This window comes from Gopherus evgoodei, chromosome 8 (assembly GCF_007399415.2).
Source record: "Gopherus evgoodei ecotype Sinaloan lineage chromosome 8, rGopEvg1_v1.p, whole genome shotgun sequence".
Classification (NCBI taxonomy): Eukaryota; Metazoa; Chordata; order Testudines; family Testudinidae; genus Gopherus; species Gopherus evgoodei.
Window position 1 is genome coordinate 59,067,802 of NC_044329.1, and position 12,237 is coordinate 59,080,038.

The 12,237-nt window shown below is 49.9% G+C and overlaps 2 protein-coding genes across 9 annotated transcripts in view; one reads left to right on the forward strand and one right to left on the reverse strand.

Moving 5' to 3' along the window:
* TRMT1L (tRNA methyltransferase 1 like) overlaps positions 1-1,925 on the reverse strand; it is a 59,541-nt gene extending 57,616 nt beyond the window's left edge. For all 4 annotated transcript variants that reach the window (XM_030571840.1, XM_030571839.1, XM_030571838.1 and 1 more), the window contains exon 1: positions 1,743-1,925. In XM_030571840.1, the coding sequence (XP_030427700.1) occupies positions 1,743-1,836 (94 nt within the window). In that variant the 5' untranslated portion in view covers positions 1,837-1,925. The remainder of the gene's footprint in view (positions 1-1,742) is intronic.
* Positions 1,926-2,139: 214 nt separating this feature from the next.
* Positions 2,140-12,237, forward strand: part of SWT1 (SWT1 RNA endoribonuclease homolog) — a 105,845-nt gene continuing 95,747 nt past the window's right edge. For 3 of the 5 annotated variants that reach the window (XM_030572364.1, XM_030572368.1, XM_030572369.1), the window contains exon 1: positions 2,140-2,192. The gene's annotated coding sequence lies outside the window, so the exon portion shown is untranslated. The remainder of the gene's footprint in view (positions 2,193-12,237) is intronic. The other 2 variants (XM_030572365.1, XM_030572366.1) reach the window with 2 other exon arrangements.

Below are 12,237 nucleotides of genomic sequence, written 5' to 3' on the forward strand. Positions count from 1 at the left end.
GTTGCTGTAAGTGTGGCCACTCTGCAGCGCTGGCCCTATACAGCTGTACTAATACAGCTGTAACTACCAGCGCTGCAAAATTTTAGATGTAGACATGGCCTCAGAAGAAATACAGCCAAGTCTTCTGAGCCAAGGTTACATTTAGAAAAGATGGAGATGTGAGGAGGACAGAAGAAAAGATAGGCCAGAACCAAGGGAAGAGATAGCACTGATATGGAGAAGTTCCCACCCTACCTGTGGTAAATATGTGGCCCCATCACCATAGGATCTGAGCATCTCGCAATGTCTAACCTATTTCTCCTTGCACACCCTCTGTGAGGTAGAGCAGTGCTGTTATCCCCATTGGACAGGTGGGGCACTGAGACATAAAGAGATTAAGGGCCAAATTTTCAAAGGTATTTAGGCACCTAGCGGTATTTTCAAAAGTGTTTAGAAGGTTAGGTGCTTTGTTAATAAGCAGTATTGCCAACTCTTATGATTTTGTCCTTGTTTTCCTTAAAACCCCAGCTCCTGGAGTCAAGTGGATATGTGATTATTTCAGCTTTCATTCATAAGGAAAAAGTAAGTTTCCAGCCCTCATGGCTGTGGAGAAAGCTTCAAAATGTGACCTCAGTGCACCCTCAAGGGTCAAAAAGCCAAAGACTAACAATAAGAACACCAAATCTATTCTTTTTACATAATCTCAGATTTTTAAGCCAATCTCATGATTTTTGGTGAACCTGACTCATGATTTTTGAACATTAGAGTTTGGCAATACTGTGAAAGAGACCTGAAAGTGTCAGTTTCACTCTTGTTTAAAGTAAGTTTCCAGTCTATTACTTATAGTATGGTAACACCCTTAGAGCCCTGGGGCAGTTGAAGTATAAACTCACAGAGCCTTGCCCTAGTAGGATGTTTCCAAAAGTTAAATGACCTGTTCCAAGCTTGATGAACTGCAAAGAGTAAGAAGTGTAAATGACAGAAAAGAATTGAGATTTTTTCTACAACTCTTTCAACTGTTGTATTCAAGAGTTAGTAAAAAAGTAAGAATATTAACTAAACATTAGTATTTTAAGCCTAAGCAGTGTCCCTTAAGTGACTTGGCACAAGATGTCAGAACATGTTACTATTACAGCTGAATGGATCTAATGTTTATTTAATTTTCCTTCTTTACATAGGTATTAGATACAGTGCTCCTGCCAGCTAATTTCTAAGTTATCTGCAAAACACCTATTGTTTTCAGGTGCCTAACTCACCCCTGGAATCCTGGTTAATCCCCCCGCACATCTGAAATGATGCCCCTGGACGGAACATCACACCCCTGAGATTGTGAGCAGGAAGCAGCCCCATCAATGGCCTGCGCTGGTGTCCCAGAGCCAGGAGAGAACTGGCGGTGTAGGAATAACACAGCTTTTCCACCTACCGGGGCCAGTGAGGCGTTGCGTTTCCCTATCGCCATCCACTCAAGGCGTTTCACAACCAGGAGTCGGCCCCTCTAGCAGGTGGCAGCATCCTCCCGGCAATCGAGGGAGGCAGCAAGACCCAGGAGTCCTGACTCCCATCCCCGGGCTTGGTGAGGATGCTGCTGCTGCTACGGCACACACCGCTCCCAGCCCCCGCAGCGGGTGAGCAGGGCCTGAACCCCCACCCGATCCCCTCAGCTCAGCCCCTATGGCCCGGGAGAAGGGGTCCCTTCTTCCACATGTCTGTCCCCAGATCGCAGGCTGCCCCCGCCACGCACCCACCCGCAGCCGCTCCCTTACTGATCTCTCCGGCCTCCTCCTGCTCCTCCTCCACCTCCCCCTGTTCGGGGGGCAGCCGGGCCAGCGCTGCCTCTACAGCCTCCTCAGCCGCCATCTTCCCCACACACAGCACGGAACTACGGGCTGGTGAGCAGCGCGCAACTCCAAGCCGCAAACGCCTCTCCTGCCTGCGCTGGGGGCGGGGGAAGGGCGCTGTTCGCCGCTCACTTCCTGTCCCTGGGCAGACGCCGCGCCAACTCGCCGCAAGGGGGCGGGATGCAGCCGTTCGGGTCCCGCCAATAAAAACTACGGTTCCCGAGATGCGTATCTGCAAAAAACTACACTACCCAGAATACACCGGGATCACAGCACCCAACCGCCCTCCCCTGGCAGGGCGCAATGAGAAAACTACACTACCCAGAATGCCAGTGCGATGAGGTTTCCGTTGGGCCTTGACTAGACGGCGCCAGGGTGAGTAGGGCGCCGGGCTGTGTTTGCCGGGGTGGCCGTGTTCCCCGGTCTCTGCCTTGGGCTGGCTGGGGCCGGGCGCTGGGAGAGAGGGTCGCTCACTTACTCGGGGGGCGAGTGGCTGGCTGCCCCGGGGAGGAGGAGGGGGTCGCGGCCGTGTGGGTCTCTGGGGCTGGATGGGGCATTTCCAGGGAGGCTGCCCGCGGGGTCTGTGAGGTATCATGTCCCCGCTGCTGCTCTAAATGGGGCGGTATGGTGCTGGGGGACTGGAGGGGGAAGTCACCGAACCTTTCTCAGGGCTGGAGTTTTCTCTGCTTCCCCTTCTTTGGCGCGGGTGCCACGATCCGTGGGTGCACCAGGAACAAGGGTACTGACCTGCGAGGTGCGAAGGGGCTTAGGTAAATTCGCAGTCTGCCCTAACAAGCGATTAGTGACCCTACGGAATAGCTCTTGGATAGCAGTTGCTGTCGGACCTGACCCACCCATTCCAGGTGGCGTTTCTTCTAAGGCCAGCCTCCATTGCCCACTTCTTCACTCTTAAAACAAACAGCTTTGTGCTTTATCCCGTGCTGAACTTCATGCTTGAGAGGAGCTGCCTGTAAACATCCATGTGCTACTTCAAAGCCGTCCGTTAAACTTATTTGCTGTGATGCTTACAAAAAACCCAAACAAACGCAACTTGACCAATATTGTGTCATTATTTACTTGTACTCTCCCATCTGTCTATCTATATCAAGCTGTGACTAGAGCTCCTAGGCACTGTGGTGACAATAATAGTAAGAAGTCTGACAGGCTGGTTCTTGCCCACATGCTGGGGGTCTAACTGTGCACCATATGTGGGGCTGAGAAGGAATTTCCCCCCAAGTCAGATTAGCAGTAACTATGGGGTTGGGGTTGCCTTCTTCTGTAACATGGAGTGTAGGTTGCTTGCCAGGATTGTCTGGACTCATTACCCTGTCATCACAGGAGCCTTGGGCATTGGTGTACCTTGGTCCTCCAGTTCTTTGCTTTTGTGGCACACAGGGACCTGATCTGCTGAGAATTGTAATACTTTAGTGTAATTTTGGTTGCTGGGGATGTTAGTGGCCTGTGATATCCAGATGAGACTAGATGATCTAATGATGCCTTCTGACTTTAAATTCTATGATATGATGTTATTGGGCTTACTTACACATATTATTTCAGGCACACTTAAATCTACTCCTCTATTATAGTTACCACTCACTGTTCATAGAGTGGAAAGTGTAGCAAAGCTCATAACAAAATTGTGTGATATGTCACATCTTCCGTTAATTAAAGACTTGTTTAATCCACCACATGATCATCTGCCCTCACAGCGCCAGTTGTGGATAAGTTTACCAGGTGAGGGGATTTATGGTTGAGGCAAGCTTCATGGTCCGCAGACAGAGTGACAAATAATTATCGTGTCTCGTAATCCACCAGCCTCAGCCCATGTTTTATTTACCATGAAGGCAATGGAGCCTTCTCAGCTATGTTTTGTACTGGACATGGAATTTGTGCTGAAGCAGAATTTTGCTGGTGTTTTAGAGACAGTCCATTATGTCAGTGTGGGCAGCCACAAATCATGACGCACATTGTTGAGGTCTACAAAATGACTCCACTTTTTAATGGTCTTCGTGCCTTGAACATTGCTAATAAGAATGTTGTGACATGGCTTGGCTTGACTAGATTGCATATGCCAAATAAATAAATTGGATTAAACTAGGAATGGGCAAATTTTTGCCTGAAGGCTGCATCGGGTTTTGGAAACTATATGGAGGATTGGTTAGGGGACTCCTGCCCCATCCAATACCCCTCACCCCCTGACGGTCCCCCTCCTTCCCCCCCCCGGAGCCCTGCCCCATCCAACTACCCCTTCTCCCTGTCCCCTGACTGCCTCTGGAGCCCCTGCCCCCTGCAGCCCCATCCAACCCCTCCTCTCATTCATGACTGTCCCTCTAGGACCCCTGCCCCCATTCAACCCACGCCCCCCATTCCCTGCCCTCTGACCACCACCCCCTAACTTCCCTGCCCTCTATCCAAACCCTCCCACCCTCCGTTTCCTGCCCCCTTACTGTGCTGCCTGGAGCACTGGTGGCTGGCAGTGCTACAGCCGCGCTGTCTGGCTGGAGCCAGCCACACTGTCGCCACTGTGCAGCCCAGAGCCCCAGAAGCTTGCAGCCCCGCTGCCCAGAGCATTGGGCCGCTGGTAAAGTGAGATGAGGCTGCGGGGGAAGGGGAACAGCAAGGGAGGAGCTGGGGGTAGGCTCCTGGGCCAGGAGCTCAGGGGCAGGGCTGGCTTTAGGAAGTGCGGAGCCCAATTCGAACATTTTCGGCAGGGCCCCGGCAGGGATGATTTAAAGGCTTTTTTTTAAAACTTTTTTTTTTTAATTTCTTAGCTGTAGGAGCCCTATAAAAAGTTCTGATTATAAGGAACTTGCCACAGTATGTATTTTTTTGTACCAATAGGGTTACCACTAATACTTATTTTCCTCCCGGATGGCGATTTAAGAACCAAAAAACCTGACATGTCTGGGAAAATACAGATGTATGTTAACCCTACCTAAAGTTCTTTTTTAAAAAGATGGGCCTGAACTAGAAATAAGCTCTGTTTCACATGTGTGGGTCCCCCCACACTCCCTGGGATTGTGCTAGGGTGACCAGATGTCCCAATTTTATAGGGACAGTCCCAATTTTTGGGTCTTTTTCTTATATAGGATCCCCTGACCCCCTGTCCCGATTTTTCACACTTGTTGTCTGGTCACCCTAGGGCGTGCACATGTGTGGTCCCAGCTGCTCCCTGCCCCCCTCATTGAAGCAGGTGTGCACGGTTACTGCCCTGGGAAATGCAGGGCACCAGTGGACATGGGGATGGCTGCAGGCAGGGCAAGTGGTGTGGTCCTGGTTGGAGACGGGTGCGTGGGGTGGGCTGGCTGGCTTCAGGCAGGGCCGCAGGGGTGTGTGGCAGGGCTGGAGGCAGAAGAGTGCGGGACTGGCTGGCTTCAGGCATGGGGGTATGGCAGGGGTTGGCTGGAGACAGGGCAGAGGGTGCAGCAGCGGCTGGCTGCGGGCAGGGGGTGTGGGTACAGGAGGTACAGCCCACCCTGTACGATTAGTGCACCCCCCCCACCGGGGTAGCAGCAGTAGCAGGCCCGGGGCTCCCCTGCTTCCATTGCCCTGGCCCTGTAAATAGCCACGGGAGCCCTGGGGAAGCATTGAGGCTCCAGTGGCTATTTAAGGGACCGGGGTAGCAGAGGCAGCTGGAGCCCCAGCACTTTAAATAGCCCTCGGAGCCCCTCACTAACCTTGGGCTATGTGGGCTATTTAAAGGGCCCCTGGCTCCCCTGCTTCTACCACCCTGGCCTTTTAAATAGCTGTGGGAGCCCTGGGGAAGCAGCAGGGCTCCAGCGGCTATTTAAAGGGTTGGGGCAGTAGAAGCAATGGGAGCCTCAGACTTTTTAAATAGCCCCCAGAGCCATGCAGCCCTATTCCAGGGCTTCAACAGTGGGGCTCTGATGGCAATTTAAAGGGTCTGAGGCTCCAACCCCTGCTGGGAGCCCCAGGCCCTTTAAATTGCCTCCTGGAGAAGCCAGGCCACCCAGCTGCAGCGCACCAGCTCTTGACGGTACGCCGAACAATGGCTTGGACGTGGGGCCCTCTTACGGGTGTGTCATAACCTAATCCCAGATTTGGACCTTAGCGTCCAAATAATGGGGGTTAGCATGAAAACCTCCAAGCTTAGTTACCAGCTTGGACCTGGTAAAGCTGCCACCACCCAAAAAATTAGTGTTTTGGGGCACTCTGGTCCCCCCAAAAACCTTCCCTGGGGACCCCAAGACCCAAATTCCTTGAGTCTCACAACAAAGGGGAATAAACCATTTCCCTTCCCCCCTCCAGGTGTTCCCTCCCTGTTTCCAGTCCTGGAAACAGAAGTGCTTCCCTCTTCACCCAGAGGGAATGCAAAGTCAGGCTAGTAAATCTAACACACACAGATTTCCCCCTGACTTCTTCCTCCCACCAATTCCTTGGTGAGCACAGACTCAGTTCCCTGGAGTTCCCCACTAAAGAAAAACTCCAACAGGTCTTAAAAAGGAAGCTTTATGTAAAAAGAAAGAAAAAAAAATACATAAAAATGGTCTCTCTGTATTAAGGTGACAAATACAGGGTCATTTGCTTAAAAGAAATATGAATAAACAGCCTTATTCAAAAAATACAATTCAAAACATTCCAGCAACTATACCATGTAAATACAAAAGAAAAAAACAATAACCCCTATTGTTTTATGATCTCTGTACTCACAACTTGGAAACAGAAATCCTCTCATAGCCGAGAGAGAGACAGGCAGAAGACAAACAACTCAGACACAAACTTCCCTCCACCCAGATTTTAAAAAGTCTTGTTTCCTGATTGGTCCTCTGGTCAGGTGTTTCAGGTTACTTCTTTCCAGGTGAAAGAGACATTAACCCTTAGCTATCTGTTTATGACACGCCCCCCCCAAATTGCAGGCAGTGGGGAAGCTCACTGGTGGCGATTTCCTCCTAGAACTTTAAAATAAACTGATTAATACAACACATGCACCTTTACATATACCACTAAGTATATAACTAACAGACTTGTACATTTTAAGAACACTTTTTAACTACTGGATTCTGGGAAACTCTCATGGGAGAGTGCATCAGCTACTTTGTTAGAAGCTCCTGAGATGTGCTGAATTTCAAAATAAAAATCCTGGAGAGCTAAACTGCAACGAATAAGTTTCTTGTTGTTCCCCTTGGCAGTATGAAGCCACTTTAGCGCAGCATGGTCAGTTTGTAGCTGGAACCGCCGTCCCCAAACATATGGGCGTAGCTTTTCCAGGGCCTACACAATGGCGTAGCATTCCTTTTCACTGACTGACCAGTGACTTTCCCTCTGACAGTTTCTTTCTGAGAAACACGACAGGATGGAAGTTGTGATCCGGTCCTTTCTGCATGAGAACTGCTCCTATGCCACGCTCAGATGCATCCGTGGTTACTAGGAATGGCTTGTCAAAGTCCGGGGCCCTGAGCACAGGGTCAGATATGAGCGTTGCCTTAAGTTGGGTAAAGGCCTTTTGACACTCATCAGTTCACTTAACTGCATTTGGCTGGGTCTTTTTGGTCAGGTCGGTCAGTGGGGCAGCGATTTGGCTGTAGTGTGGTACAAATCGCCTGTAGTACCCGGCCAAGCCTAAGAAGGATTGGACCTGTTTCTTTGACCTTGGGACAGGCCACTTTTGGATAGCATTCACCTTGGCCTGTAGGGGGTTTATGGTTCCTCGACCCACCTGGTGCCCCAGGTAAGTCACTCTGTTTTGGCCTATTTGACACTTTTTGGCCTTAACAGTTAGTCCGGCCTGCCTGATGCGCTCAAAGACCTTTTCCAGGTGTAGTAGGTGTTCGGGCCAGGAGTCTGAAAAAATGGCCACATCATCGAGGTAGGCAACTGCATATTCTCCCAGTCCTGCTAGTAGACCATCTACCAGCCTGTGGAAGGTGGCGGGTGCATTTCGAAGGCCGAAAGGAAGGACATTGAATTCATACACCCCCGCGTGGATGACGAATGCTGACCTTTCCTTGGCAGGTTCATCTAGCGGTACTTGCCAGTACCCCTTGGTTAAGTCTATTGTAGAGATGAACTGGGCACGTCCCAACTTCTGCAATAGCTCATCGGTGCATGGCATTGGATAGTTGTGCGGACGAGTTACCGCATTTAGCTTACGGTAGTCCACGCAAAAGCGTATTTCCCCATCTGGTTTGGGTACCAGAACCACTGGAGATGCCCATGCACTGGTAGATGAGCAGATTATACCCATTTGTAGCATGTTCTGGATCTCCCGTTGTATAGCAGCTTGGGCATGAGGAGACACCCAGTAGGGTGGGGTTCTAATTGGGTGAGCATTACCTGTGTCAATGGAGTGGTATGCCCGTTCAGTCCGTCCTGGGGTGGCTGAGAACAATGGGGCGAAGCTAGTGCACAGCTCCTTGATTTGTCGCCGCTGCAGACGTTCCAGGGTGGTTGAGAGGTTCACCTCTTCCACGCCACCATCTTTTTTCCCTTCGTAGTAGACACCGTCAGGCCACTCAGCATCATCTCCCTGGACTGTAAACTGACAAACTTGTAATTCTCTGGAATAGAAAGGCTTGAGAGAATTAACATGGTACACTCTAGGCTTTAGTGAGGAATTGGGAAATGCTATGAGGTAGTTCACAGTTCCCAGGCGCTCTTGGACCGTGAATGGCCCTTCCCATGATGCTTCCATCTTATGGGCCTGTTGCGCCTTCAAGACCATAACCTGGTCTCCTACCTTGAAGGAACGTTCTCTGGTATGTTTGTCATACCAGGCCTTTTGCTCTTCCTGAGCATCCTTTAGGTTCTCTTTAGCAAGGACTGAAGAGTGTCGGAGGGTGCTTTGTAGGTTGCTTACAAAGTCCAGAATGTTAGTTCCTGGAGAAGGCGTAAACCCCTCCCATTGCTACTTCACCAACTGTAATGGCCCCTTAACCTCGTGGCCATACACAAGCTCAAATGGTGAAAACCCTAAACTGGGATGTGGCACAGCCCTGTAGGCAAACAGCAACTGCTGCAACACTAGGTCCCAATTATTGGAGTGTTCGTTGATGAATCTACGTATCATGGCCCCCAGAGTTTCATTAAACCTTTCCACCAGGCCATTGGTTTGATGGTGGTATGGGGTGGCAACCAAGTAGTTCACCCCATGAGTTTCCCACAGTTTTTGCATGGTCCCTGCCAGGAAATTAGATCCTGAATCTGTAAGGATGTCGGAGGGCCAACCTACCCTGGCAAAAATGTCTGTTAGGGCCAGGCACACAGTGTTAGCCCTGGTGTTGCCTAGAGCTACTGCTTCCGGCCATCGGGTAGCAAAGAGTCCACGAAAGTCAGTACGTACTGCTTTCCTCTGGGCGTCTTTTTTGGGAAAGGACCCAGAATATCCACAGCTACTCGCTGAAATGGGACCTCAATTATGGGGAGTGGCTGGAGAGGGGCCTTGACCTGGTCTTGAGGCTTTCCCACTCTTTGGCATACCTCACAAGACCGGACATACTTGGCAACGTCCTTGCCCATCCCCTCCCAGTGGAAGGACTTCCCCAACCGGTCCTTGGTTCTGTTCACCCCAGCATGGCCACTGGGATGATCATGGGCTAAGCTTAAGAGCTTCCCCCGGTACTTAGTTGGAACAACCAACTGTTTTTGCGGCTGCCATTCTTCCCGGTGTCCACCAGAAAGAATTTCCTTGTATAAAAGTCCTTGGTCTATAAGAAACCGGGATCGATTAGAAGAGCTGAGAGGCGGTGGGGTGCTCCGTGCCGCCACCCAAGCTTTCTGAAGGCTGTCATCTGCTTCCTGCTCAGTTTGGAACTGTTCCCTTGAGGCTGGGGTTACCAGTTCTTCCTCAGACTGTGGACTTGGGCTTGGTCCCTCTGGAAGCGATGTAGGTGATGGGGTTGTTTCCGTTGCTGGTGAACCGCTCTCCGCTGGTGCACCTGAGGGTATTTCAGGCTCTGGCTGAGACTTTTGGATATGGCTATCTGTTGCTTCTGCCAGTTCTGGCTCGCTGGCGCCTTCTGGCGTTGAGTTTGAAGATGTGGTTGCACTTACTGGTGCTGGTTGCTGTTCCAGTTCCGGGCCTGGGACTGGAGGTGCTGTGGCTGTTTCAGTGGTTGGCATGGAATGCGGGTCCACTATCTTTGTCTGGGTCTCTGGTAACACAGACGGGGCGTCCATGGACGGCTCAGGAACAAGAATGGTTCTGGAAGCTTGCCTGGTTTGGTTACGTGTAACCATTCCCACTCTCTTGGCCTGCTTCACCTGGTTGGCCAAGTCTTCCCCCAGTAGCATGGGGATGGGATAGTTGTCATAAACTGCAAAAGTCCACATTCCTGACCAGCCTTTGTACTGGACAGGCAGTTCAGCTGTAGCTTGTGACATGAAGGGGTAAATTGTCACTTGGGCCTTTGGGTTGATGAATTTGGGGTCTACGAAGGATTGGTGGATAGCTGACACTTGTGCCCCCGTGTCTCTCCATGCAGTAACCTTCTTTCTGCCTACTCTCAAATTTTCCCTTCGCTCCAAGGGTATTTGAGAGGCATCTGGGCCTGGGGATCTTTGGTGTGATGGTGGTGTAATGAACTGCACTCGGTTGGCGGTCTTTGTGCAGTTGGCCTTGATATGTCCCAGTTCATTATACTTAAAGCATCTTCCATCTGATGGGTCACTGGGTCGAGGTGAGTTACTGGAGACTGGTGAGGTGGAAGAATAGGGCATCTGTGGCTTTACTTGGGTTGTATGTGGGGTCTTTGGCTGTCCTCGGTTGTGGGGTTTATGGTTAGTGTGCCCTCTGGGATATTCGTTCCCCTTGACAGTAGCTTTCTTGCTTTCTGCCACTTCCATCCATCTGGCTCCAATCTCCCCCGCCTCAGCGAGATTTTTGGGTTTTCCATCTTGTATGTACCGTGTTATGTCTTCAGGAACACCATCCAAGAACTGCTCCATTTGTATGAGGAGGTGCAGTTCATCTATGGATTTAACATTGTTTCCTGATATCCAGGCCTCATAATTTTTCCCAACGTAGTAGGCGTGTTTGGGAAATGACACATCTGGTTTCCACTTTTGGGTTCTGAAACGCCGACGGGCATGATCCGGGGTTATCCCCATTCTGTATCTGGCCTTGGTTTGAAAAAGTTTATAGTCGTTCATTTGCTCCTTAGGCATTTCAGCTGCCACCTCTGCTAAAGGTCCACTGAGCTGTGGCCTCAATTCTACCATGTACTGGTTTTCAGGGATGCTGTACCCAAGACAGGCTCTTTCAACATTTTCCAAGAAGGCCTCAGTGTCATCACCTGCCTTGTAGGTGGGAAATTTCCTGGGATGTGGAACCATAATTGGCAAAGGGTTGTTAGGATTGGCTGGAGCCTGTTGCTTAGCCTTTTCTAATTCCATGGCCTGTCGGTGGGTTTCTCTCAGGAGTTCCAACTCTCTCCTGTGGGTAGCCTCTTTTTCTCTTTCCCTTAGCTCCATCTCTTTTTGTTTTATTTCTAGTTCCTGTATATATTTTTTTCCATATCTCGCTTGTGCTCTGCGTCTTTGATTTGGTTTTCGGCCTCCATTTTTGTCTTGGTAGGCATGGTTCCTGTTTTCTTGTGTTGGGGTGCCCTCCGGTGTTTATTGTCTGAATTGCAGGCTCTCTGTTGCCTCCTGGGTCTGCCTAGCAACAGTGCCTTTTTCCCTTTCTTCCTCTAGCTAATCTTTTAAATGTAAAGTAAACCAGAAAAACCACTTTATTTGCATGTGTATAGTGCTGGTATTTGACTCCTAATGGGAGTGCTATTGTGTCACAAAAGACCCTTTTGTCACAGCTTAATGGTTCCTTGCTTAATATGCAAGCCAGAAACTGCAAGAGAGAGCATAGGAAAAAAAATTCTCTCTGGTTCCTTTTAAAACCAAACTGTCTCTGCTTAAAAGCCCCTAGCAGAGAAAAGAAAAATATAATATTCCTACTGGCTTCTGGATTCTATCTATCCCACTGCTACCACCATGTCATAACCTAATCCCAGATTTGGACCTTAGCGTCCAAATTATGGGGGTTAGCATGAAAACCTCCAAGCTTAGTTACCAGCTTGGACCTGGTAAAGCTGCCACCACCCAAAAAATTAGTGTTTTGGGGCACTCTGGTCCCCCCAAAAACCTTCCCTGGGGACCCCAAGACCCAAATTCCTTGAGTCTCACAACAAAGGGGAATAAACCCATTTCCCTTCCCCCCTCCAGGTGTTCCCTCCCTGTTTCCAGTCCTGGAAACAGAAGTGCTTCCCTCTTCACCCAGAGGGAATGCAAAGTCAGGCTAGTAAATCTGACACACACAGATTTCCCCCTGACTTCTTTCTCCCACCAATTCCCTAGTGAGCACAGACTCAGTTCCCTGGAGTTCCGCACTAAAGAAAAACTCCAACAGGTTTTAAAAAGAAAGCTTTATGTAAAAAGAAAGAAAAATACATAAAAATGGTCTCTCTGT